At 36.8% G+C, this 27,914-nt stretch overlaps 1 protein-coding gene across 1 annotated transcript; it reads left to right on the plus strand.

Annotated features, from left to right (window-relative positions):
• The first annotated feature begins 290 nt into the window (after window positions 1-290).
• On the plus strand, window positions 291-26,268 carry CCDC172 (coiled-coil domain containing 172). Its single transcript, XM_016212122.2, has 8 exons — window positions 291-369; window positions 553-638; window positions 13,353-13,469; window positions 14,660-14,825; window positions 17,993-18,094; window positions 18,681-18,783; window positions 25,309-25,396; window positions 26,233-26,268. The coding sequence occupies exons 1-8, from the start codon at window positions 291-293 to the stop codon at window positions 26,266-26,268; spliced, it is 777 nt and encodes a 258-aa protein (XP_016067608.2).
• The last annotated feature ends 1,646 nt before the right edge of the window (window positions 26,269-27,914 follow it).

Raw genomic sequence — 27,914 nt, forward strand, 5'->3', positions numbered from 1 at the left:
GGGCTGGGTGCTGGGCCAGGAGCTGGACCGGGAGCTGGGCCGCTCTGGGCCGCGAGCTGCACCGCTGTAGCCTGGGAGCTGGGCCGGGAGCAGGGCCGGGAGCTGGGCGGGGGTCACAGCCCTGAGCCCTGGAGTCTGGTCCAGGCCGGTGCGGGCGGGGGACCGGCGCCAAGGCCCAGATTCCGGGAACAGCCCTAGAATAATCCTCCTTCTTTACTGTGCTTTCCAGGATCCTCAGTTCGGTTATAAAATATTTAAGGGCAAAACCAGGAGCCGGGAGCCGCGGCGAGATGAGCTTGGAATCCCTGTTTCAGCACATCCTGTCCTCCGAGCTCCGCGCGGAGCAGAGTCGCCGCGAGCTGCGAGGAGGTGAGAAGGGCCGCGGGCCCCGCTCGCGTCTCCCCGCGGGGCCTGGGCCTCTGTCCTCTCCGGCCGCGGGCTTGGAGCGGGAGGAGGGCGCCGAAGCCGCGGCCAGAGCAGCCGTTTCAGGCGCGGGCTGCGGACATGGGGACTTAGAGACTGACGGGCTGAGCCGTTTCACTTGTCTTCCAGTCTGGTCGGAAATAAGCAGGTGTCGTGAAAAAATTAAGAAAGCAACAGAAGAGCTGAGTGAAGAGAAAATGAAGTTGGAATCTAAGGTACAGACATGCAGAGCATGCTCATTTATCACTTGAAAAAGTGTTTTGACTTGACTTTCTGTAGATGTTTTACCATTAAGCCAGTTGCCCTTCAAGTAGGAAGCAAGCTAGTGGGCTGGTTGGCTAGTTGCATGTTGCCTGGGAATATTTTAAGTTTTGAATCTGGTGACACCTTCCAGTCTAGTGTGAATTTGTTCTAAAGAAACCAGTTTAAGTAACGAATTCATGGTTCATGTCGTGGGATGGTTCAAGTTTTAAAAGGGCACAGCGTCATTGGAAGAATAATTGCTCCATAAGTAGTTGGTGCGATATATACATTTTGAGTTATAAATAATTAAAGAAGTGGACTGTGTTGATGTAACAATTGAATGTAACTTTCAAATGAGTCTCTGCCTTTTGCTTTTCAATTCTTGACCACATTTTGGACATAATTTTCATCCAAAAGTGTATGTTTTCCACCAGCATGTCTCTCTTTTGTGCAGTATTTGTAAAGTTCTGTTATTTTCAGTAGAAGCGAGGGAATCCGATGGCTTCTTGGAGGAGGATTTTGAAGGGTGGGTAGAATTCTCGGGAGGCAGAGCAGAAGTGCATTCGGGCCTGAGGGGGATACGGACAGAAGGCAGAAACACCCAAGGCCTATGGGGAGAGCCAAAGCAGAGGGCCTGGTGTCTGGGAGGGGTGTGAACCATTGCAGGTTTCTGATTGGGGAGCGGTGTGATAGAAGTGGTTTTTAGAAGCGCTCTCTGAGCTCTGGGAGGATGGGAGCTAAGACCATTGTCCTAGTGTATTACAATGAAGGCCTGGCTGTGGACAGGGGCAGACAGTCACACAGAACTATTTATTCAGCTCCTAAAGGTATACTATGCAAGCAGTGTGCGATGAGATATCTGAGGAAATCTGTTTTCTTAAAATATGTCTATTTTAACAATACTGTGAGGAATTTCCAGTTCTCTTTTTGACTACAGTAATCACAGATCTTCTCTCCACCTGGAGAGCTTCTGCTCTTCCTTCCAAGTTTTGCTCCAACATCACCTGTAAAACCCTCCCCTGGACATCTTGGAAAAGATGTTTTATAACATTCAGTGCACCACCTTACAATTAAATAGTATGTGCTTGTGTGTGTCCTTCACTCTTGTGAGAAATATATCTGGAATTTTTTCCTCAACCATTTCTTATTCCCTATATCCAATGCCTAGCACATAAAACATTAGTGTTTTAAATGAATTAATAGGGACTGATAATGAGATAGTAGGGAGAGTAGTGCTGTCTTTTAAAGGAGAATTTGGGACTGTTATTTAGTGAAACCTTGGGTCCCGTTTTGCCTGTCAGTAGCAGATAAACTAGCTCCTAACAACAGTGCTAAACGCTGATGGGATGGGCAAAGCATTAAGAATGTCATGATGTAGCTTTCTTTTTCTTTAAAAAGAATTAAGATACTTTTGGGATTGTTAACTAGAAGCCGTTAGAATAGGCAGAGCACATACAATTAAGTAATGCATCGCTAACACTGAGCACTTCCTGTATGCTGGCGTTGTTCCAGATGCTACACCTGTGTTTCCCCCATTAATCCTGGAGGAATCCTGTGATTGGGCACCATCGTTAACCCACCTTTCTAAGGGAGGAAACCAAGAGGGTAAATGACTTGTCCTCAGCATGTAACTTAAAAACAAACTACCGTAATGAAAGTACAACAGCATATTTCATTAAAATAGATTTCTTGAGCTCATCTTAAACTTCTTTTTTCACATATAAAAATGTATCTGAAGCTTTTGCATCTAGTTTAGGGCAATATTTTTAAAAGGTCACTTATGTAAGTTTTTGTACAAAATGTATTTTTCTGAGATTTATGAAGATACTGACCTGACAGCAAATTAAATGTTAAAAAGAAAAAAAGATTTACTCTTTGAATATTTCTTTGAAAAAAAATTAGGTTTACTCTTTGTAATGTTTTCTTTGTTAGCAGCCTGTTTTGCTAGAAACTGGAAATACAATTTGTTGATATGTACACATACATAAAAATGTTCACTCAAGTATTTATCTTGGGATGAGAGAGCAAGTCCCTACCATGGTTAGAAACATTTGCCGAAATTACTAATTAATACAGTCTCATAAATGTGCATTGCTTTTAAATAAGCTCATATATATGGCTATTAATACAATTGTATCTTACTAATAAAATTAACATATGAGGATCATAGTTCATATAATAGTAATTTGTAATTGAAATAATTTGATTTATAATGTAGTCAAAATGGTATGTGTGTGTATATGTATGTATGAAGGTTTTAAAAGTGGAGCCACAATTACAATGTAAATGACTAATGGGAAGAACTGAAGAAGTAATCATAAATTGATTTCTTGTTTCTTTTGTTCTCAGAGTTAATTATATGTCTGCCAATAACAATGAAAATATATTTACTTGCATATTTGACTTGGCATTTATTGATCAATTTATCAAGTAGAAGCAGCATAAAGAGGAACTAGAACATAATTTGAATAGGCCAGTGCTTGAGTTATTTGTACAGGGATACATTCAGACAATATTTTGAGCCTTTGTTTTAGAAGCTGCTTGTGGTCAAAAAAATGTATTTAGGAAGTACAGTATTCACTTTTCTTTTCTGTAAAACCCAGATAGCATGTAATTAGAACTTGAGTGATAGCATTTGCCTTTCAGAGCTCAATGAGTTCTTTAAAATATGTGGTTGAAAAAGCCTCAGATTATATGGTAGGAGCGCATTGGAATTGGACGGCTGCGGCATGCCTGGTTGGGTTTGGTAATGTGAAAACAGACAGGCCCTGGGTTTGCATTGATGCTTACCAGCATACCCAGAGCCTCGGAGAGTCGGGGCAAGGTTTTGTAGTATTGATGACAGAGCAAATCAGAACAAGGACTCGGAATAGTTGTAGTTTCTTTTAAGCACCTGTAAGAGTTTTTTATGTTTAAAAAATAGTATATAGTTAAAGTTGGGGCATTTAATCTTTATAAACATATATATAAAACCTGTCATAGCACCATACTTCCTGAAGAGGAGGTACATGGAGGAAAGTCAGAAGTGATTTTGTCTATTTTTCTTCTCCCAGCTATAACTTACTGCATAGACATCATAACTAATAAAATGTCATGAACTTTTAAAGTAAAATTATATTGAAATAATCAAGTAACTTTTGGTGGCTTCTTTTACTGCCTTACTTCAAAACGTACACATTCCTCTCAGAGCAGTGGGCAGTGTCATACCCGTCAGTACTCTATTACTCAGTCTTCCTTCATTCCCTCCTTCACTCTAAATGCGTAAAAGAAACTGGAAAATCGTCATTCTCGGGAGCATTGGAGATCTTGCTTCCTGGCATATCATCAGTTTGGCTCAAATAAACTCATAAAAATTCTCCACAGGTTTGGATGTTCCTGTGTTGACACAGTTTAGGGTGTTCTTGGTTGCAAGTAACAAAAATTCAGTTCAAAATGGCTTCAACAATATTGGGAAACTATAGACTTGTAGATTTGAAACGCAGCATTTGATTCTCTTGGGTATTGCATCTAGGAGTACAATTTTTAGGTTTATATTTCTAGTTCCCTAATCACATTAATGTCAAACATATTTTCAGGTGTATACTGGCACGTCAGTTCTGGACATGAGCTACTTAACTGACAGTCATGTGCATGGTTCCAGTTCTCTTAAGGGGGGAGGACTGGTCTCTGAGAAGTAGCAGTCTCTCTTCATATTAATTGAACTGAAATGATCATATTTCTAAATGAAGTAAAACATATTACACATAAGCATTTATTAGACTAGTTTTTCTCAACTATGTTTTGAAAACCCAAAGAATATTTCATGGTAATAACAGTTTAGAGCAAACTCTATAAGAGTATGCCAGATAGCCTTTCTGTTTGCTTATAAATCACAAAGTTGCACACTTCCTGGCTTAGATCCATAAAGTGGAAAAGCTACTGCACTGTTTGCAATTGTAACGTCTACCAGTGTGCCTCTATTTCTTTTGCTTTTAAGAGCTTCTCTAAATAAATTGTTTAGCCTAAAATGTCAAGAAATGTTTTGAACAGGAAAAAAAAACTGCTTTTCAATGGACTGAGAATGGTCCTCTAATTAAAGAACAGTATGTTTGTGGTGCAGTATGCAGCAAGCATGAGGTTAAAATTTCATTTACCAGCCTTGTAAAACTATGCAGCACAAAAGAATGCCTTGTAAGAAGTTTACTGTTTGACAGTTGATTTCTTGGATAATCAATTAACTGTGTTTCTCACTTCTAAATATCTCCAATCACACATTGGATAATTATTCATTCAACAAACATTCATTGAGCAACTTCTAAATCACACCATGAATAATTGACAAATATGTAACAAATTTGTGGCTTAATTAGAGGGTTGGCATCAAGCAACTTCAACTATATATTAATCTAACTATAAACTCAAAATTCTTGAAGTTCTCATTTTTCAAAAGAATTTTAATTTTAATGTTCTCTATGTAGTTGTATAAAGAAAACTTGATTACATTTGTCGTGAATAATGATCTAAAACATGGAAATAGAAGAAGTCACTAGGTGACTTTTCAATGTAGCACTTGGCATTTTCTAGGGGCCCACCTGCTGGGGGTAATCTGGCTTTGGGCTTTCTAGAGGTATGTACCTTTATAATGACTTTTTGTTCTTGAGTGAACCAACCATTCTCTGACCTTAGGGCCTTTGTGCTCCTCTTCCTGAAATGCTTCTTTTCTCAGCTATTAGTGTTTCATGCACACTCACTTCTTTTGGTTCCCTCCTAGTAGGGTGGCTGACTAGTCTTCTGGAATGGGAGACTTTCAGTTCTAACATGGGGAGAGTCCAGTGCAAATCTTGATGGCTGGTTACATTTGCCACTTTGGAGCTGTGGTTCTCAAAGTGGGATCTGCAGATCCATAGGGTGTTCCCAAGACTCTTTCAGGAAGTCATATTATTTTCTTAGTAATATAAAGGTATTATTTACGATTTTCACTGTGCTAACGTGCACATTGATGATGTCAAGGCAATGGTGAGTAAAACTGTCACCACGCAAATCAAGGCAGTGACACCAAACTGTACTAGTAGTCATTGTTCTTCACTGCTGTGCTCACAGTAAAAACACAAAACCTACCAGTTTCACTGTATGCCCTCGATTGAAGTGTAAAAGCTATCTTGAAGCCGACCTTTGTTTGTGTGTTTTTAATATTGTGTGTGATGAAATGGGATGTTCACACAAAGCACTTCTGTATTTCCAAATTACAGTGATTGTCTCAGAGGAGAGTATGATTGAGTGGCAGCATGATCTAGCTGTTTTTTTCTGGAACACCATTTTTACTTGAGTAATTGATAGTCAACTGTAGTTATGTAAACTTGAACATTCGGTAAAATTTTCCCCAAAACGAAACTAGTGACCCAGACATTGCGAGACAAACAACTGATTATTGTTGTTGTTATTTAACCAATGATAATATTCAACATTTCTAACAAATTCAAATTTTGGGAGACTCAGATCTGTCACTGTAACCTTGACAGTTTCCCAGTACTTAATGATATTTCTTATGAGTTTGTTGGTGATGTTAATGAATGTTGTTTTTAATACTGTACTATGAAACGTATCAACGTTTGGGGGATATGAATAATTCAGTGAAGCAGTATTTTCCAAATGACTGGTAGATAATGTTACACAATTGTGCAAGGATGAAAGATCCCTTCAAAGCACAAGATAGACCAATGGATTTTATTGTAACAGGAGGAAAAGATCATTGAGATGGCTGCAGATTCCCCATTGCAACTAACCTTTTAGGAACTGCCACTGTTGAGAAGAGTATGCAGTTATTCAAAAAGGGTATGGAAATGCCCTTCCTATTTCCCACCACACACCTGTGAAGGCCAGGTTTTCTTTGTGTATGTCAACCAAAAAGCATATTGCACAATATTGAATAAAGAAGCAGATAGGATAATCCAGCTCTCTTCTATTAAGCCAGGCATTTAAAAGATCTGCAAAAAATATAAATGCAACTCTTAATTTTTTTTGTTTTGGAAAATATTTTTCATAAAAATACATACATTTTAACATGAAATGGGTTTATTCCTAAATGAGTTAAATGGTTTTTTTTTAATTTTCAATTTTAATATTTGATACAGAAAATATTGATAGATATAGCTAATCATTTTTTTAATCATATGAAGTCTTAAAGACCAAAAGGTTTGAGAGTGGCTGCTGTAGAGGCCTCTTCCTGAGCTCTATACACAAAATAACGTCACCTCATCCCATCTTTCTGTCTCTGCTCTTTATTCTGCTTTTTCTCTGTAGCACTTAATGTCTCTTGATGCATTTTCTATTGATCTGTTTATTATTTGTCTCCCTCAAGTGGAATGTAAACTCTGCAAGGAATACGGATGCATCTGTTTGTTCACTATCATTCCCAGTGTCTAGAACAGTAGGTGTTAAATGAACATTATTAAGTGAGAACATTAATTTACGTCTTTTTCTCACAGAATTCTCTGTTCTGTTTTTCTCTTCTGTAAATTTTGCCTGTTTCATCTGATGGCGCATTTTTTATGAGCTTTAAAATATTTTATTGTGGATTTATCTTTAGCAGGGCTTTTTTTTCTTGGGAGTCCCACATATTCCCTTGATGAAAAAGATGTCCTTAAGGAGTAGCTTCACCCCTCCTGCCAGGGCTTTGCAGATTTTGCTTTCCAGGACCAGTTTTTATGTTATTTCCTAAGCTCAGGATTTTGCACTGCATGGGTAAAAGACATTTGATTCTCACATCCATGGACAGCTCAAGCTTGGGGTTGAAGTTTCTTGGGTTTGACTCTTCCACTCCTGGTTCAGTGGAGGCAGATCACTTACATGCTGCATCTCTGAGCCAGCAGGTGGAGTGTTGCTACACTACTTGCATAGCTGCTGTAGACACTTCTGGACTCCTGACTTTATCCAGTGAGCCCAGTTCCAGCTCCCTTTGACCTTGACTTTTGGTCTTACGTGAGCATTTAAAACCCTACCCTATGATGCCTGTGTCCAGCCTCAAAGCTAACCCTTGGACTTGAATTCTAGCTTGATTTCTGGCATGATGATTTCTCCCTGGTTTTCAGCTCAGCTATGTAAATGACATGTTTTAAATTAGTTATATTTTATCAGCAGTCCTCTGTGTTTGAGTAGAAAGTGGGTCCTTTGCACATTTGCTTAGACTGCCATATTAATCCAAATGGTTCACTCTAAAATTCCTTAGTGCTTCAGCGCCCTCATTCTTGATTTCTTATCTTTTATTTATCTTTTGGTGAGCCTGTGTAATTGTTCAAGTAATTTTTCAGGAAGAATATGTATGGGATGGATTTTTCTAAGCCATTAACACCTGAAATGTCTTCCTATGTTCATACTTGAGTGAAAGCTTACCTGTATAAAGAATTTTTGACTCACACCTGTTTTTAAAACTTTTTATAGATCTAGCACTATTATTGTCTTCTAAAATTTATTAATGCAGAAGAGAATTATTAAAGTGAGCCTGGTGTTTTAAAACTTGCTGTAGGTAACCTGTTTTGTCTAATTTTTCTTCCTTGGTTGCTTATAGGAACTGTTTTTATCCTTATAATTCCAAATTTGTACATAGATATGTTTATTAATTTTGTCTCGAATGAGGGTGAGCCTCCCATTTTAACCTCGCCTACTATATTCTGGTTTCTTTTTCAAGCACCCTGTTTCTTACAGCTTAGGTCTTGCTCTCTTTCTCTGAACCTGTCTCTTCTGTTACTTACTAGTTCTCGGCTGCCTTGGATAACTTTCTCTACTTCACGTCACTGATCCCACCTTCTACAGTTAGCTTTGTTATTTATTACTCCACAAATTTAAGTTCTGTGTCATCTTATTTTTTACATTTAATTTTGTCTTCCTTTTCATCTTAGCTTGTCTATTTATCTCACTCTCTCATGTCCTTACTTTCCCTTGTTGTTTAGTGGACATTTCTTGGTTTGCATACGCTCAAGGACATCAGGTAATTGATTAACAGGTTTTTTTGCTCCCTGCAGTAGAGTAGTATAGAGATACTCAGTACTCTTTCTCTGTAATCTTTCAGGTAATTCTCTCTTTCTCTTCTGTTAGTATTATTTGGTGGGGTTTATGTTGTCATCCTGTGAGAACTGTTCATGCTTACAGTTTTCCAACAGGTGAAATATGTAAGTTATTTTTTTGTTCCATTCTCGTTTTCCTGAGGAAACTGACATATCGAAAGATGGGAATGGATTTTTATTGTCTTAATTTGGTTTAATATTCATAGTCATGAGAAGACAGAAATGAGGAAGAACTTATTTTCTACCACAGTAGGAAAATAAATCGGATTTTTACTCTAAAATGGTCTTTTTCTGCTTATCATGAGCTCCTCTTTACCTCCTTTCCTGTTAAGCTTTTGTGTTTTATTTATTTTGTTTTTGCTGTTGTGACTGGAATCTTTTTTATGCTTTTTTTCTATTTATTGTTGGCAACTAACAAAGATACTTAGTTTTTGGTATTTATTTTGTTACTAGCCTCTTTATTGAACTCGTTTTTATTTAACAGTTTTTTGGTAGATTTTCTTAGATTTATTAGGTATATAATAATGACATTTGCCCAAACAAACGAGAGAGAATTGTGTGTCAACTTCTGGGTAATTATATCCCTTATTCTTTTTTCTTGCCGTATTGCATTAACAACAACTTCCAGAATAAACCTAAATTACAGTGGTCTTATCAGCATCCTGATACCCCTGCATGAGAAGGTGAAAGGTGAGAAAAGACTTGACTGAGGTCAAGGAACCAGCCCCTATGAGGCTGGGGAAAGGTTTCCAGACAGAGAACAGCCAGTGCAAAGGCCCTGGGGGCTGCATTCCTGGCGTGTTCCAGGTCTGAGGAGGAGGCGGTGCGGCTGGAGAGGAGATTGGACAGGATCAAGGAGTAAGGGCGGCCCTTTGCTAACATTGAACTTTACTTACTGTGTTAGGATTCCTGTGTCTGAGTGAGTTTTCCTTAGGCATTGCCTCTCTGGTGAAGAAATATATTTATTAAAAATAGATCTGATTTTCTAAAAATGGTAATATTTGCTATTGATAACAATATTCATTGATGTACTGTAGTGTTAAAATGTCTTGTGTGATGGTCATAACAAACACAATCTTTCCTCAGTTGCTATGATCTTACTAATGTGAACTCTTCTGCATAGCTCTCTTTGTGTTTTCTTATGTAAAGTTTCCTGTAACACTATTGGGCAAAGCTTTTAATCAGCAAAATGTCAGTTTCCAAAGGCTTAGGTTATTTTAAACAACAGCAACTGCAACAACAAGTAGCTTTGTGCTTTGCTTACTTGGATGCAGCATTAATTTAAAACCCACAGCCATTTCCCGTTTTCAAGTTCTTCTCATAGAAAAACACCTAAAGGCACCCAGGCAGCAAGAGTGGTGAGGAGTCACCAGTCGTGGCTATGCTGAAACTTACCTAGCTGACCACGTAGGTCAGCTCAGTGGGAAAACGGTAAACACCTTTGAAAAACCAAACATCCCAAGAGGAATAAAATAGGGGAAGGAAAAAAATACCATTTTTGCTGAGAGAAGCAGAATTAACCAGAGTGTTGGCACTGCTGTGAATGAAAATTCTCTGTAACAGCATTATTTTCTGACAAAGCTTGGCTGTTTTCACTCTAGAGTGTAACTTTAAGACTGCATGCAGATACTTTTTCTTCATTTGTAGCCATAGAAAAGGGACAGATGAAAAAGAGAAGTTTGTATCACTGCTGCTAGGAAGCTTCCCCCTTGTCTTTTTGTTTGTAGCCCCTTGGAGTCCCTGCGTAATTTAGGAAACAGTAATTTCAAAAGTATTTCCGTCATGACTTTACATCTCTCCTACTGTCTTCCCAATTCTAATTCCTCACCCATCACTTTTGCAACAAAAGAGGTAAAGTTTTCTGATGATAAATTTATTGTGTAGAATGACCTCATCTTGTGATCCTGTCAGTATGTTTAGGAATATCTGCCTAAGTTTTACATATCAGTAAGCCTGGTTTTCAGACACAAGAATGTGAAAAATAATTTAAGAACCTAGTTATGATAACAGAAAAAAGCAAAAGGAACAATGAGAAGAGCATTTTGCAAATAGGTGGCCATAAAAACCTATTTTAGTTCTTGAGTTACTAACATATACTTGGTAGCAGGGACTGGGCTGGTCCAAAAGTTTTGTCCTGTGAGTTCCATTAAAATATGCAGGCTCTCTGGTCACAATGTTAGATCCCATGTAGCTTCTGCAGCCCTAGCTGAATTGCTGTCCTCACACATAAATCAGCATATTGTAGGCACCTATTCTCTCCTGACAGTCCTGGCTGCAACTTTCCCAAGTTCCTCCCTCTGTCTCTGCTGTGCTGTTTTAAAATTCGTGTTACTGTAATTTTTCTGTGGTTATTGATTTGCTGGTATTTTTTGGGTTGATTAAAAGGAAAATATAGAAGCAAAAGGTAAAGACAGAGTGTGAAACAGAAAGTGGGGACGAAGAGTAGACTGATAAAAACAAAAAGGCAGAGAAGATCTTAAAATTACGATTTTAGGGGAAGAGGTAATTAGAGCTGAATAGCCTTCTTACAGATCTTTTGGACAACTGTCTGCTTTTCAGTGTTGAGCATATAGGTTATGATAGAGTATTCCCATTCAGTGCCAGTAGGCCTGGGAGCTTTCGTTAACATTCTTTATTCAAACCCTTTAGAAAGAGGGTGCCAGCTCAGGGGTAACTTAGGTCTTAGTTGGTGATTGCTGCAACAGGACGCCTTTATGTCCGGGTCCTTAGTAAGGCTTTTCCAAACTTGAATAATAAATTGGCTTAAGTCTTACTTTAAAATTTCTTAGTTTGATAAGTAGTCTTTTGTCAACATTTGGGTTTCAACACAGGTTGTTTACAGCACATCAGTGGCAGAAACAGAATCAGAATTCAGGAATTTGGATTCTGAAAAGCTTAATGTATGAAACACCTTATCAGATTAAACCAAAATTTATCCAGCCCAGTATTTGGTCTCGAAGCATTTTTGCAGGGATTCATGGTTCCCGTCATCAATAATAGCAACTCTGATTGTCAGATATATGCTGCCAGCAACCTCTTCATAAGATCAGAGGGGCCTACTCTTAGATAATTTTTTTTCTTAAACTTATATTCTTTCAATTTATACTATTATCAGAGCCCGAAGTCCCTTTCTGATTCCAGAAGTATCTCTTTATTACTTTGAAGTAGTTCTAATATTTCCACGTTAACATGATTTACAAGAAAGGAAGTCAGAAGACCCATATTTTAGTCCTGGGTTTGCCCCTAATTAATTATTATTACCTTTGTTAAGTTATTTCACTTCTCTGGAACTCATTTTATTCTCATTTATGTAATATACACTGAATAGCTTTGAAGTATTTTTATTCTAAATAAGTGAGATAGAATTCATGATCATATTCTTTTTTTGCCATTGTTACCAGTTTGCAAATGATTTTATAGATCTGGATAGATGTTTTCCAGTCTGTATTTTCAGGCTGAAATACTAACTGCCCCATTCACACTTACCCCAGTTTTAAAAGTACTTTCTGATTTCCTTTGGTCTGTAAATTTCACCTCTGCTCTTCTCTTGATGTCTGTCTTAGGGTTGCGGACAGCCCCAAGCACTGAAGGTGTGGGGCAGGCGTGCTGTGCTAATAAGTGTGAGGTCATATTTTCTGTTTTACTTAGGCTACTTTTCTAAATGCTAATATTTGTAAGACTTTTGAGCCGTATCATTTTAAAATGTGTTTAAGGCCAACCCTTGCCTCTGAACTAGACTATTTCCAAGCTCTTTACTATTCAGTATCTTCCGGGGCAGAGGTTTCACAGCCGGTCTTCCACCTTGGGGAAATTCTTAGAGCTAACATAAATCTTGCTTTCTGCCATTTAAGTTAAATTCATTTCTTTTATTCTTTTTTCTGTGGAGGTAGGCACGGTCCCAAACTAGGAGTGATGCTTTCTTATGAGGGCCAGTACTGAACGTAGTAGAAAGGGCATTTCCAGTCCAGCGTCATTTTTAGCTTTTGTATATTACAGCTTTCTGACTTTCAACATTCATGGTCTCAAGAGATGCTATTTTTTATGGCCCAAATAAAATAATAGTTACATGTCTAATATTAATGTTTCCTATATCTTTTGCTAGTTAGAATCAAATGTATTAAAAAGTAAGTTCTCAAAACCCACTTGAGGATTTTAGCAGATTTATGTTTTATTTAATATAACTATAGTCATGGGATTTGGTGTTTGCTTATGGTTTGTGGATTTTATCTCATTATTTTATTAGCCATGTTGTATGTATGATTGATTCATCTATATCTTCCTTATAAGTGATGAGAACAGAAACTTCCCCTTTCAAACAGGCTGTCATGAAACAGATTTCCATGTGTAGTCAAAAACCTTTGGTACCTAAGCGAAGAAATGTGCTGGATAGTGGAAAGGAAAAAGAATTATTTGCCCTTGAGCAGCCTATAGTCTTATTGGGGGAAGATACTATAAAAATTATAATTATAAAGCACTTATAAAATATTATAAGGTAGTATATATAAAGTAAGGTGTTTCATGTGAATTATATTTTGCATTTTGAAGATAAATACAGGACATGTTTATACTATACAGAGCTGTTCTATTAACTGAGGTACCCTAAAATGTATAACTGGTTCATTCTTACTTCTCGTGTGTTTTTTTAAGGTTCAGCAGTTTTCTGAAAAATCCTTCCTCTCACAGCTTTTGAAAACTCATGAAAATGCCTTAGAAAGACAGTGTAGTGAAATTATAAACCAAAGGAATATGCTTCTCCAAACCTTTGTAAGTCTCCAGCCACTTAGAAAAATGTATTTTACTAGCTGTGTCTAAAGTATTTGAATACACTTAGGTGTACTTTTAGAAAATTACCCGTATGTGCATTGCCAGATAGTCCTGTTCAGATACAGAAAAGTATTAAGTGCTATTTAAAAACAGTTGGTAGGGTAATATAGTTTGAAAGAATTTTTATTGGCAGGGATACAGTATGGAAATTATTTGTAATTGTAATAGCATAAAAGAAACAGTGAAACCAATTTGAATTGCCCAGGCTTCTAGACATTGGTTTTAGTGCTTTTAAAGAGCAGAGAGGTTTGCACTGTAGGCATCTTTATGGATGTGGGTGAAAAGATAGATTTTGTTTATCTTTTTATCCTAAGTCAGAGCCCCCAGACACAGTAGTTTGAAATGACAGGGGCTGCTTAGGAACATAACTTGTAATTAATTGACATTTCAGAGAAAATGCATTAGAAAATATTAAAAATATATATCTAAAGTCAACAGAATCAACCACCAGTGGCTTATGAATGACATGGCCAGTTTCTAAATGTAGCTCATAATTAGTTGACATTTCTTAGAAAAATGTGGTAATGTTTACTCTAGATTATCAAAAGTTTAGCTCTAGCATTGTCCAGCATGTTTGGGAATTCTTTTTTCTGCTGCATGCTGATATTTCATAAAAATGTAAACTATTATTTAGAGCTGAATTTGAAATGAATATATAATGTTGTATTCATTGTATACACTTTAAAAGGTTTCCTTGGATTTCCTTGTTTGTTTTTTTCTTTTTTAAAAAAAATAAGGCAGTAGTAGTTTCTCTGAGTGTAGATTTTCATTTTCAAGTTTGGTCATTTAATTATTTTACCACCAAATTTATATTGCAGACAAAATGGCATATATGGTTATAAGTTTAATACAGAAATATATATATAGTGATGAGTGGTAGAATTTCTACATCAGTAATTCTCCCAAAGCATTAAGAATAAATCTTTCATGTGAAAATAGTTGATAGCTATTACATAGCTTTAGTTTTTTATGACTATTAACCAGAGTAGTAAAGCATTTTTGTGACAGTACCAGGAAGTATAATGTTATATTTTATTGTTGATAATTTCAAATGATTGCATTTTAAATCAGAAAATAAAAATACTATTGCAATTAATGCCTGTATTATATCTTTTTTTTCTGCTTTTCAGGAGGCTACTAAAAAAAAAATGATGGAGGAGGAGGAAAAATTTATTGAGGAAATTGCGGACTTCAATAACGAGTATGAAATAACAAAGAGTAGAGAGCTTTTGGTGAAAGAAAATGTCAAGATTGAAATATCTGACTTAGAAAACCAGGCAAACATTTTGAAAGAGGGTATGGAAACCATCCCTCATTTACCTGGCATTCATGAAACTGAGTTTGGCTTCAGATGTTTTTAGTTGGCGAGTCTATGGCATAATCGGTGGAGAGGCCCACGTGGCAGGTGGAAATTGGGTTGCGAGGCTGATAAGAGAGAGCCGAGCTGGAGTATGAGGTCTGGGACTGAGTCCCTAGGAGTTTGTAACCTCATTCAGAGCAAACAGCAGAGGGAACACAGAGGAAGAGCAAAGACCAAAGATAGAAACTAGGAAAGCGTAGGATTTAAGGAAGGGAAGGGAGGAAGAATTATAGTCAGAGAGGGCAAGAGGAAAACAGTAGAGTGATATTTTAGAAACTAAAGCTGAAAAAAAAGTCCTCAAAGCAGTGTGAATCAAAATACGAAATTACTGTTGCAATCCAAAGGTACCACGAACAGTGTCGTGGAGTGGGAGTTGAGGAACCAGAGGGTGAAGATATAAATGATTTAAGTGAGAATGAGTTTTTCGAGGAAGCTGTTCTAAAATGTACTGTTGCTTTGATGCCTTTAGGAAATGAATAGTAAACACATTTGACACTTTTATTGACTTAGTGCTATTGTTATGAGTATTTCATTGTGCTTTGCATATGACAATTTTTATTATTGTAGGTAATATTTACTAGGCATATGCCATGTAAAAGCCACCATCCTGAAGGTTACAAATGCTAAAGTTATGTTGATTGAATTTAAATCTTAACTCCACCACTTAATTGCTCTGTGATTTGGGGCAAGATGGTTGACTTCTCTTTGTGTCCGTGTCCTCATTTGTGAAGACGGGGGTTGTAATGACCCGAACAAGGTCATTCAAGGGTCCTCCTCCCTCCAGCCTCCTCCACCGTACTCCTCTTGGGGTGACCCGATGTGCTTCCCTGCTGTAATCTATCAGCCTAGTGAAGTTGAGGAGTAAATATCCTGTTATTAGCCTTACTTGGCCGTGGTGTCTTAGTCTTCTAATGTACTGCTGAATTCTGTTCCATAATATTTTCTTTGAGAGTTTTGCACTAATATTTATAAGTGAGATTAATGTTTTCATGAGTGTTACATTGAGTTAACTGAAAGAATGTAAAACACTTCCTTTTTTCTCTATCTGGAAAAATGTAAGTATTAAAATGATCTATTCCTCAAGGTTTGAAATAATTCACTGGCAAAACTGTTTCTGGTGCCTTCTCTCCTTGGTGGTGTTCAAATTTTAAGCAGATATTAGAGCCAGTTTCTTCCTGGAGCAGTTTTAGTTTCCATTTGTCTTCCTTCCTGTCTGGCTGCTCTTCCATTCCCTCTTCTGATTCGGACCACCACATCTTATGTACTGACACCTGATTTTTCTCTTGTCTTTTCCATCTTCCCTTGGCTTCCCCCTCTGACCTTTTCCATTGAGCTTTTTGCCCATAACTATGATTAGTCATCCAGTTTCACTAGGTTTTGAATAATCTTCATCTTCAAAATCCATAGCTGTTTTATTATTTTCCACTATTCAGAGTATTTTTTTTTACTGCTAGACATCTTCTTTCATTTATTTTTTAACCCCAGAGTTGTATTCTATTCTCACTCCTCAAGAGTGCCAAAATATAAGCACCCATATATTTTTAAAAGAAATTATTATATTACTACTGGACTATTATAATGAACCTCTTTATTTATATTCTGTTAAAAAATATCACAGTAAACGTAGCAAACCAAGTACCTCAACTTGTTTTGCCATCTCTGCCCAACCTCATACCTCTCATCCTTCCAGCCTCACCCAGCAGCCTTTGCTTTGTGTGCTAAAGGCACACTGACCTCTGTGTTTCCTAGATTGTGCTATGCTTCCTCCTGCCTCAGAACCTTTGAATATACTTTATTGGAATACTTAATCTATTTAATTCAGTCATTCTTCTGATCTCAGCTCAGAAGGAAATCATTTTCTGACACATACCCCCTCCATCCCATATTAGATCTGTTCCTCTAGTTATATTCTCTTATGGTCTCTATATTGTTTTCTTCAGAGCATTGTAATTATTTACATACTTAATTGGTTCATATCTACCCCCCGCTACAAAGGTGTAAACTTTCACAAGGACAGCAGTTATGTCTGTTTTACTCACCAGTGTATTTCTAAATTGTGCCTAGTACCTTCATTCATTCAGTAATGATTTTTTTTGCACTTTTTTGTGTATCAGGCACTGTTACAGGCATTGATGATACTGCAGTGTACATTCCTATGAGGGAAGACAGATGTTCATATTTTAAGCTATAAGAATAGAAACATGTCAACAGAAGAGTCCTGCCTTAATGTAATAGTGGGATTAAATTAGCTTTAGATTTAAGGCTACTCTAGACCCATTGTTTAAAACAAATCTTAAAAACCAGGTTTGAACCTGATTCTTAAGTTATCTAACTGCCTGCCAAATAACAAATATCAACATGCTTTAGGGGAAGATAGCAGAATTCAAACATTAAACAAAATAGTAAGCACAATGTCTTTTATCCAATCAAAACTCACTAGACACTTGAAGAAGCAACAAAGTGTAATTTATAGCAAGGAGCAAATTAGGTCAGTTGAAACATACAAATGGCAGAGATGATGCAGTTAGCAAAGAAACACTTTAAAATTGCTCTTACAAATATTATAAATGTACTCAAAAACATGGATATAATCAAGAGATAAGGGAAAGATATAAAAAAGTAATCAAAGACATAGAAAAAGCATTTTACAAGATTCAATACCCTTTTGTGATAAAAAGTATAAGAGAGTTTGTGTGGGAATAAAGGAAGAGTTCTACGTAAAAGAAACAGAATTAGCAATATTGTGGAAGCTTGTGGCCATATAATGAGTACTGTGCAGTCACTTTAAATAGGCTTTAGTTATGAAGGGTAGAGTTTTCTTTTTGTCTCATTGCTAAATTTGTTTTACTTAGTGATACTACATTATTTTGAATTCTCTGTTAGTAGTCTAACCATCAACTAACATTCATTTGTATCCAGTTGGTGCTTAAAGAATCCTGTTTAGTTTATTAGAAACAGTTCCTGTGTGGCCAAGGGAACCAGTCCAAGCTTAAAATTGACCATATGCTGCTTAAATTTTTGCTATATGAGAAAAAGTTAAGTGCTAACATTTATGGCAATACCCAAATAGTTAAAATAATGGTTTTTGTTTATTTGTTTTTAGAAATGAAGTCTATGGAACATGACAGTGGCCAGTTAAATGAACTTCAAAAACAGAAGAGTGAATTAATGCAAGAACTGTTTACCCTGCAGAGAAAACTTAAAGGTATTACCTTTATGGGTTTGTTTATTTTGCTGATGAGTATATTCATATACACATGATAGGGTCATATTATCTTTCAAAATGTATCAACATATTGGGATACAGAGCTATTACTGGTATAAAAAAAAGAAAGAAACACTGAACTGATCAGTGTTAGATCTGATGTATTTTTTTTTATTGATTTCTTTTTTTTTTTAGAGAGAAAGGAAGGGGAGGGAGGAGAGAGGAAGAGAGAGAGAAACATCGATATGAGAGAGAAATGTCAATTGATTGCCTCCTGCACACCCCCCACCAGGAATCGAACACACAACCTAGGTATATGTCCTGACTGGGATTCAAACCTGCACCCTCCTGGTGTATGAGAAGATGCTCCAACCAAATGCACCACTCGGCCAGGACTGACCTGATATTTTTAATGTCTCAAATTTTGTTAAGACGTTTTTTGTGCCTTTAATTGCTGTATTAAAGTAGAAAATAAAAATCATTACATTTCATATGAAGCAGAAATTAAAGGATTGTTCTTATGAATGAATAAAGGTACACTTTGTTTAATTTTTAAAAGATTGTAAGAATTTTCTTAATTGTTTAGTTTTTGAAGATAAAAAGAATGAAGCCATTTGTACTACCAAATACCTAGAGGCAGAAAAAATAAAAATCAGTGAAAAGCCTCAAAATGATGCTGAATGCTTAAGGTAAGAATTGCCCATTACACTTTGGTATAAAGTCTGGTAATTTTTCAAGTTGTCATAGATTTCAGCATAAAGCTAAATGCATAGATTTTTTAAGGTTCCAGATGAAGACCTTTATTTTTTTCTGTGTGTTTTCTGAATCATGGCAATAAGCAAACACTGCACTGGCTAGAAAGTGCTACATGTAAGTTTCGTGATGCATTGGGCTAATAATGCTGGAACTGATTTTATCTGATACCTTGTGGGCTCAGCGCTACTCACATCCTAATAGATTGAGACAAAGTATTGGTCCCACAACTCTCTTTTTTTTTATCCCTGACTTTTCTTTTGGAAATGATTGGAAGCATATCTTTCTAGATTTCAAGGGGGAAAAATTACAACCTGCTCTTTTGCTTGAAATTTATTAGTTTGGTTTTGTGCCTAAAGAATGAAACTGTATTTTCTGTATGGAATACTAAGCTGCCTTTTGTGTTTGGATAATGAAAGAATGGCTGATGTTTAAATTGAAAGAGTCTTGTACACAGGAGGAAAAAGAAAACCCAGTTTATTAATTCAACTCTTCTTTATTAATAATTCAGTGTTATATTTGCTGGCTTAATTTTAAAGAAGTTCCTATACTTTCTAGGCTTAACTAGGCTTAGTATAACCAACGAAGCCTCATTACCGAACCTATGAGGAAGCAAATGAAGCCTCCTTTCACATAAATCACATAGGAAATATGTCCACTGGAGCTGAACAAATGCTTCATATTAGTAGCGTATCGCCTTAGGCCATAATTTTAGTAGATTATGAGAAAATATTTGCAATTTAATTTTACGTTAGGTTTTGTAAGCATGAAATATCAATCTCTTGGGTGATATGTGTGATGCAGAGTGAGTTTCTGTGATGACAATCTGCTCATTGATTTTTTACGCTTTTAAAAATGGCAGTGCCCACTGGTATCATTACAGTTAGCAGTGTAAGAGCTTCTCATATGAACTCCAGTTTTGTGGGTTTATCACTCATCATAAAAGTGTGCCCTGGGTTAAACTTAAACACAGCCTGTCCGAGCTGCTTTCTCCTTCACTGATTGTGGCCAAGGAAATGTGGGTAGAAAGAACCATCAGGCCGTATACCTAGTTCATTCTTTGGATTTTAGCAGTTATTAAATGAAATGCCAATATTTATCAATTCTTACTTTAAATCCTTTGATATGCTTAGCTTAGTTTTCTCACTGGTATGTTCTAGAAAAGTTACTGTGAGTGTGAAGAGCAGTCAGAGTACTGAGTGTAAAACTTTTAGGGAAGAGGTCCATCAGTATGAAAATTAGTGCAGAACAAAATGCTAATGATGGCAAAAGATACGACATTTATTCAGCTTTGTCGTGAAGGCTAAAATGAAGTTGATCTTACCCCTAAATTTTGGAATAGAATCTCTTTTTCATCTTTGTATTCAAATGTATACTGAATATTGTAATAGTTGCCTTCTAATTAATTTTTCAGATTTAATTAATTAATGTAATACATGGGTGCTATTTTTATAGGAGAGTTTCTTAAGCTCAGCAATGCTGAGATTTGGGGCCAGGTGGTTCTTTGTGGTGGGGAGCTGTCCTACGTGATGTAAGTCACTCAGCAGCATCCCTGAACTCTTACCACTAGATGCCAGGCGCATCCCTCACCCCCAGCTGTGACAGCCAAAAGATGTCTCCAGACGTTATTGCTAAATGTTCCCTGCACACGGGGGTATGGGAAAAATCATCCACAGTTGACAACCAGCTTTATTTTAAGGTTATTGTTATTATACTTTTATTAAATTTTAGTAAGAATGCAATTATAAAAAATTAATATTCATTTCTATGAGCTTATTGTTTCTACTTTTAGTAATTAGAACCTTTTGATATGAATTTTATTCTAGCTATATTACTGAATTCTTTTATAATTATTATGTGTGTTTTAAGTTAATTTGCCATTTTTAGGTTATTTGTTGAACTTTATCTTGATGCCATCCATTAAGGTAGAGAACAGTGCCTACCTTCACAGTGGTTTAATGATCTCTGCTTTAGGTAATCTTTCCCTATTTATAAATACCAAGATGTCTGTTTATTTAAAAGGTTCTGTATGAAAGTTTGTGGGCTCATCAGTTAACACATGCTAAGGCAACTAATTCTATAGAATATTGCTATATTTGACACTTAAGCCAGAGGCCTCCTTAGAGGCTGTCCAGGGGCTTGTAAAGCTGTGACTGGGCTGGTTTTTTTATTCTGGTCTTGAGAGGACAGAAGTGGTAGACCTCAGGGTCTTGAGAGGAAGTAAGCAGAGGTTAAGAGTGCAAACCCTTTTGAACTCCGGCTCTAGTAAGGTTAGTGACCGTGGAGAAGCAGGAAAGAAAAGTGTGATATATATTGGACTCCCAACACCTACTATTTTTATTATTACCCAACACCAGTCACTAAAATGTAGTTGTAGATCATGACTTTTTACTTACTTCAAATAGTAAACATACTGGACAACTTGAAACATTTCAGGCATTTTCCTTACCCACAAAACTTCTTTCTAGAATAGTTTTACATTTTTTATAACCAATATTTGTGAATGTTTAATGCAATAGGAAGTTTGTTAAAGAAATGAAACTGCAAAGTCATCAGCCTGGGATTTTTTCTTCTGTACATTTGAAGGTAGTATGGTTTTGTGAAGAGGATATTTGCAGCGAACACTGTGTACAAGTTAATACACGTTTGCTATTGAGAGAATCTAAGTGCGTTTATATGAAGTAGTAAGTCAGTGCCATTCCCTGTCTGTGAAAGTGTCACCCAGGTAAGTTGGTCATGGAGGTCACATCCATGGTCCTTAGACTTACAAGAAGGCATAAACACATGCAAGAATTAAAATACTTCCAACCTCTCTAAATGACATATAAATAAAAATGTATATTTACACATGTATATATATTTTATTTTACCAAATAGGTATAGGTATTTGTAAATTATGAGAGTAGGCTATATTGATTGAAAAAAATTCAAACACAACAAAAATGTAAAACATCCAGATCTCCTCTCTCATTGCCTCATTCCTGAAACCCTCAGGGTAGCCATTAGAAGTTTGGCATGTATCCTTCCAGAGAGAGAGCGAGAGCGAGAGTGAGAGAGAGAGAGAGCGAGAGAGAGAGAGAGAGAGAGCGCGAGCGCAGGTGCATATGCGTGTGTGTGTTTAGCCAAAAAAATGAGATCGCACTTACTGGCCTGTGAATCTGCCTCACTCTTTAGCTCTTCCCGTGTTCCTTTGTGCTGACCAACTTCATTGTTTGTTTTTAATCCCCACCCGAGGATATTTTTTCCATGGCTTTTCAGAGAGAGTGGAAGGGAGGGAGAGAGAAAACATTGATGTGAAAGGGACACATTGATTGGTTGCCTCCCGCATGCGCCCCAACTGGGGCCTGGGATCAAACCTGCAGCCGAGGTGTGTGCCCTTGACCAGAATCAAACCCAAGACCCTTTAGTCCATGGCCCGACGCTTTAACCACTGAGCCAAACCAGCTAGGGCTTCATTGTTTTTAATGCCAGTGTATGGAGGTGCCATATTTATGTTATCTTTCTCCTAATGATGGATCTAAAAGAGTTACTAAATATTCATAATTAGAAACATTTTAATTCATGTATCCTTAAATATGTGGAGGAGTGTTTCTGTAATGTTACTTAGAATAAGCATCATTTAGCAGAGTGGTAGGAATGGTTATCCAGGCTACATGGGGAAAATCATGCTCGTTTACTTTGCAGTACTCCGTGTCATCAAGAATGAACTCAGTGTGGACAAGTATAACAGGATCTCAGTTTTAAAGTTTCTGGAAAATTCTGGTCAGAAATAATTGTATATCTGATTCCAACCCATATCATCTCTTTTTTTAACTTTTATAAAATATGAAAATTCTCATTTAATTCTAGGATTATTCTTAGCTGTGTGTTTTGTTCAGTATTTCTGTGGACTTTGCATCTTTTCTGGTAAAACTTCATCATTTATTCACTAACGGAAGTGTCTCTGTAGCATTGATTATGTAGCCTTCAAGCTAAGAGAGATCCTTTGTTTTGTGAATTCTTGGCCCACACTGTAGTTATTAAAGCTTCTATGTAAATACAAGGGACATTTTGATGATAGAATCAATTGATTATTTTAAAATTTATATTCTGATGTAAATGCACCTAGTTGTAAATGCCCCTAAACTTTAAAATAATTTTGCTTATTGTACCAGCCACATACAGTATTAATCATTTGCAAAATTCATTGGTAGCTTTGATATATTGTTAAATTTTTTCATGTTTATCTTTATAAACAACCCCTTTTGATGTGAGGGGTGGGGAAGATGATTAAAAAAAATATGTGGTAAAAGGAGATGCCTAGTCCAACCCACCCAGGATTTGGGGTAATGGAGATGATGGCAGGACCCCTCTTTTATCTTCTGCTCAGCAGAACTCTCTGGTTCAGCCCTACCTACCTAGGAAGGTCCTTACCTGTCTTCTGGTGGCCTGGATGGAGGGAAGGCATAATTAGAAAACTGAAGTTCTGCTTGGACACGTTCAATTTTCAAACCTTTCAGAAATAAATTGTATAGGAAAGAGGATGCCCTATATATCTTTAAAAACAGTGTTTTGTGTTTAAGTGGCACTAAAATAATTTTTATATGAATGTAGAGAAACATAAGAAAATTGAGTCATGGGAAAACTAGCAAAAAGTAGAAAGGACTACTTACTAAACATCTGGTGTGATAAGGGAACCAAAAAGGATGAGGTTAACAGACTTAACATATAAGATTTAAAATCCCATGTGCAAAAAAGGCCATCACCTTGGAGTGATAAACTGGGAGAAATTTATAGTAATTATGACAAACAAGGGATAACAGTTTATCAAATAACCAACTGGTAAAAAATCAGTAGGAAAACACTGAAATCAATCGTTCTTTATTAATGTATTTACTCAGTAAGCATATATAAGGTGCCCAGTTAGTACCATGCACCATGCACGTTACTGGAGATGCCAGGATGAAAAAGACAAGATAATTCTGTCAAACTGCTTATCAACTAACTGCAAGTGAAAACCACTGAATACAAATTTTCTATCAGATTTTGAAAGACATTCTTCAATGGCCATAATCAAAATTGACAAGATCCACTTACGAGCTCTCTCCTACGGACAGTAATTCAACGTACAGAAGGAACTTTGTGCATGGAGGTGTTCACAGAAACGTTCCTTATGGTAGGAAAAAAGTAGCGTGCTCTGCCATGACTGGCTAATTTAACTGTGGTGTGTAGCCTCTTAGACTACTCCACGTTTATCGTAAGTGGTATTAATCGGCATGTTTAATTAACTGGGGGAGAAGCTTTAAGCAAAAGAAAAAGCTAAGAGGCAGTATCACATAATCACTATTAGATGGAAACAAAAAACTGGGATGAAATATATTTAAATTTTGATAGCATTTGAGTTTGTGTGCTAAGGCCTTGGATGAAATGTTTTCTTCTTTCTAATTAAATAGTACTTTTGTACAGTTCTAGTCCTATGGCTAAAAAGGATGTTCTTTCGGTTAAGGCTTTTCTTTGACACTTAGAAACAAATTTTATATGACACTGAAAAAAATTGGAAGGCTGCAGGAAATCATAAAAATACAAGAAACATAGGTTTTGCTAAACTAAGAGTGTTGGCCATCCTGTTCATTAATTGATGATTCAAAGAAAGGTGACAGTGACCGATGCAGACTGCCCTTAGTCATTGTGCAGCAGGCGAAGGAAGTCCTTCCCGACTCCTGTAGGCAATCAGTCTATGCACTGGAGCATGAGCTCTGCTTACATTATATAGCTTTGGCTAGCTGCAAACGTATTAATATTCATACCATTATCAGCCTCTTTCAAAGCTAGCTACAGCAATCTTTAAGTGCAGATGTGAATTCTACAGCTTGATTATTTGCTGGATAGTGAAATACTTCCTATAATTTGCTCTAAATGCCCTCCTTAATTTCAGTAGTTTCTCATTCTCAGCTAAGCAAAAGCAAAAGTGGTCACCACCCAATTCTGATGATTGTGAGAGATCTTACAGAACCTGTAGTCTATTTGAACTGAAAAGGGAAGGGCAAGTATCGATATGGTGGGAAGAAAGAGCCCTACTATTTTACTTGAAAAGATAAATATATTAAAGTGAAGCCCTAAGTACATTGTATAGCAGTTGTGGAGTAGGCAGTTGCAGTGTTACAGTAGACTGGGTTGGTTAGGTAATTAACAAAAGAGGAGGGAGCGAGCGGAACAGCCACCCTGGGGAGAAACCAGCATCTCTCAGCCAAATGGAGCAAAACATCCTGTCTCGTCAACTAGGCAGGAAAAATAGCTTTACAGCCACAGCCACCGGCATGCGCAATAGGGGCCACAGTGGCAACCATAAAAGGGAGGGCACAAACGGGAACAATGATTGGATTGGGAAGGGGCACAAGCCCAGAAAATGTATCTCATGTAATAAAAAGTTGGTATACAAGTTGATTGCCGAACTAATAAGGTGAATTTTGCATTTAAAACAGACTTAAAAAGGAATTAGAACTTTATAAGGAAGATGACATGCAAAGTGTCTGTGAAGCTCTCCAAACAGAAATAGAATTTTTGGAGTTGGTAAGCCATCGTTGATTCTGTCACTTCTGATGACCGTTATTTACCTACTGGCGAGAATGGTTTCAGTGGTACTCATGTCATTGAACCAGTGTTTTGCTGTTCACATGGATTTGTACTAGATACAAGATACAAAGCAGCCACAACCAAAAAAACTAAGGTCAGCATTTAAATCTGTGAACTGTTCTGAGTCCATGGAGAACTAGCTGCTACATAAAGCAGGTTATATTGAAAGAGAATATGTGCAGTTTCAAACTAAGTTAAAAAAGAATTCAAGCCTGACTACACAGCATCCCGTTGACTGAAGCTGTTATTAGAGGATTAATGCACTGAAGGAGTTTAACTCTCATGATACTAAAAGCTTTTTGTCTTTGATAGGCATAAATTACACTTTTATTTGATCCTTAAACTTTCTAATTACAGATTTTTATGATCTCAAGAACTTTGGATTCAATTATTGGAAACTTATTTTCAGATTGTTTTGGAACACATCAAATTGCTTTTAACCTCCTGCTTTGGTGGTTTATAAAATGAACACAGTATTTGTCATGCTCTGTTTTAATTGGAGACCTGTATAGCTGGCTTTAGAGCATGTTAAAGTATAACTTTATTTTAATATGTTACATTTTGTTTCATGTTTATTTCCTGCAAACAATTGTTTTTTGTTTACAAATGCTCCAATAGGTTATGTTAGGATTTATATTTTTTATTAAAAGTTTTAAAAATAAAATTTAGAAATGCCCAGACTTACTGTGTTGTTAAATTTACATAAACGTTATGTAATTCCTTTATTAAGAATTTCATTTTCTTTTCAAGTAATTAATATGGTTTTTTTTCAGACATTGGCACAGAAAGATCTTCAGGAAAACAGATAACATGTAGAGAATTGATCAACTACCCAAGATTTAGTCAAAGCATCTTAGAATCAAATCTTTGTAATAGATGCATGAATGATACTCATTACAATAGATTCTTGTGGAAAATGTGAGGTCCAGAATGTTAATGTTGGTTCATTAGCACTTTAAAAAGTAATTTTTTTGTCTTACTACTTGCCAAACTGGAAGGGTTCTTGTGCAGTTTGTTTTTGTTTCTGAAGGAAGGAACAGGAGGAGTAGATGCCATGTTCTCTGGCTCCTGCTGGCCCCCAACCCTTACGCTGACCTGTGCTTTCTGGCATGTTCATTCCTGGCTGCAGCTTGCCTCGGGTCCGGTCAGACACATGTAGGAAGAAGCCTCAGGTGACTGACCAGCTTAACCGGTGCTGTTTCCACCAACAAGGTGCGCACTTCCTCTTTAATGCTTCTCCAGTGGCACCATGTCTGCTGGCAGAGGCCCTCTGAGGCCTTCCATCTGCAAAGGCTAGTTTCTCCACCTTCCCCTGATGTGTCTGTGGAGTTAGGTCCGGGGCACTTGCAGCCCTCACCCAGCACTTCGTGCCTGCCTGTGCCCTTCCTTAGGCTGGTTTTGGTCAAATGAAATAAGTCATCACTTGGGGCGGCATGTAAGCTCCTTATGGCCATCAGGACTCATTTCCCTGGTGGCCTGAAACATTGCAGCTGATAACAGTGCACTTATATTTGGATCAAACTTGGTATTACCACCAAATTTCTAGCATCACGTATATTTCTGCTGTTAGCAGCCCTCACTAGGAAGAAAGGTATACTTCTACTAGTTTCTAAAAAAGTGTATTGAAACTGTTCATCGAGGCCTTAATTGCAGTCAGTGGGGACAGGAACAAACTCTATTTGGGGGTATGTTTTAGAGCACTGAGTGCAAGTATGGGAATCTCATTTTCTCTTGTGGTTGTAGTTGAATTAGTTAAATGTCCCATGTGAGATGTTTACAAATGCCTCATACCTACTGATGTTACAGTAGACGACTGTGGTCTAGTTTCAAAGCCAGTCTTACCTTAGCATAGCTTTTTTGTGTATGTTGATTTACACCCTCATTTTTAAAAAGTCAGTAAAGCTAAAATTCTCCTTTGAGATGTGTACCAATTGCCATCTGTTTAAATAATTTGCATTTTCAGAAGTGACTTCTACTTTGATTCTTTCAATATTTAATAGTAAATTATTTTTGCTTAAGAAGAAAAAAATGAGAAGTACTGAGGAATTGCAATCCATTACACTTGCAGATACAGAGTGGGAATGGTTATTAGGATTAGCTCTGACTTCCATTGTCTTATTTTAATCCATTTATTTCCCCAAATTCTGGTTCTAAGTCTTATGAATATTATTAAATATGTATCATTTTTAATATGTAGATTGAGCTTACACATAAAGCCTTTTTCGCTTAACAGTAATTTTTGTTACTGGTTTTATAGGTAAAATGTGAATGTGAACTAGAGATCTGCCGCTTATTTGCATAACTAACACACATTGGCATATATGCAAAATAAACTCTTACTGATAATATCAACTGTCTTCATGTATTTAAATTAGATATTCAGTATGGAACCAGGATGAATAGGAATTGAATTTGAGAAAAAACAGGAGGTTCCATATCTTCATTATTTCAAAAT

Source organism: Miniopterus natalensis, chromosome 14 (genome assembly GCF_054644295.1).
Source record: "Miniopterus natalensis isolate mMinNat1 chromosome 14, mMinNat1.hap1, whole genome shotgun sequence".
Taxonomy (NCBI): Eukaryota; Metazoa; Chordata; class Mammalia; order Chiroptera; family Miniopteridae; genus Miniopterus; species Miniopterus natalensis.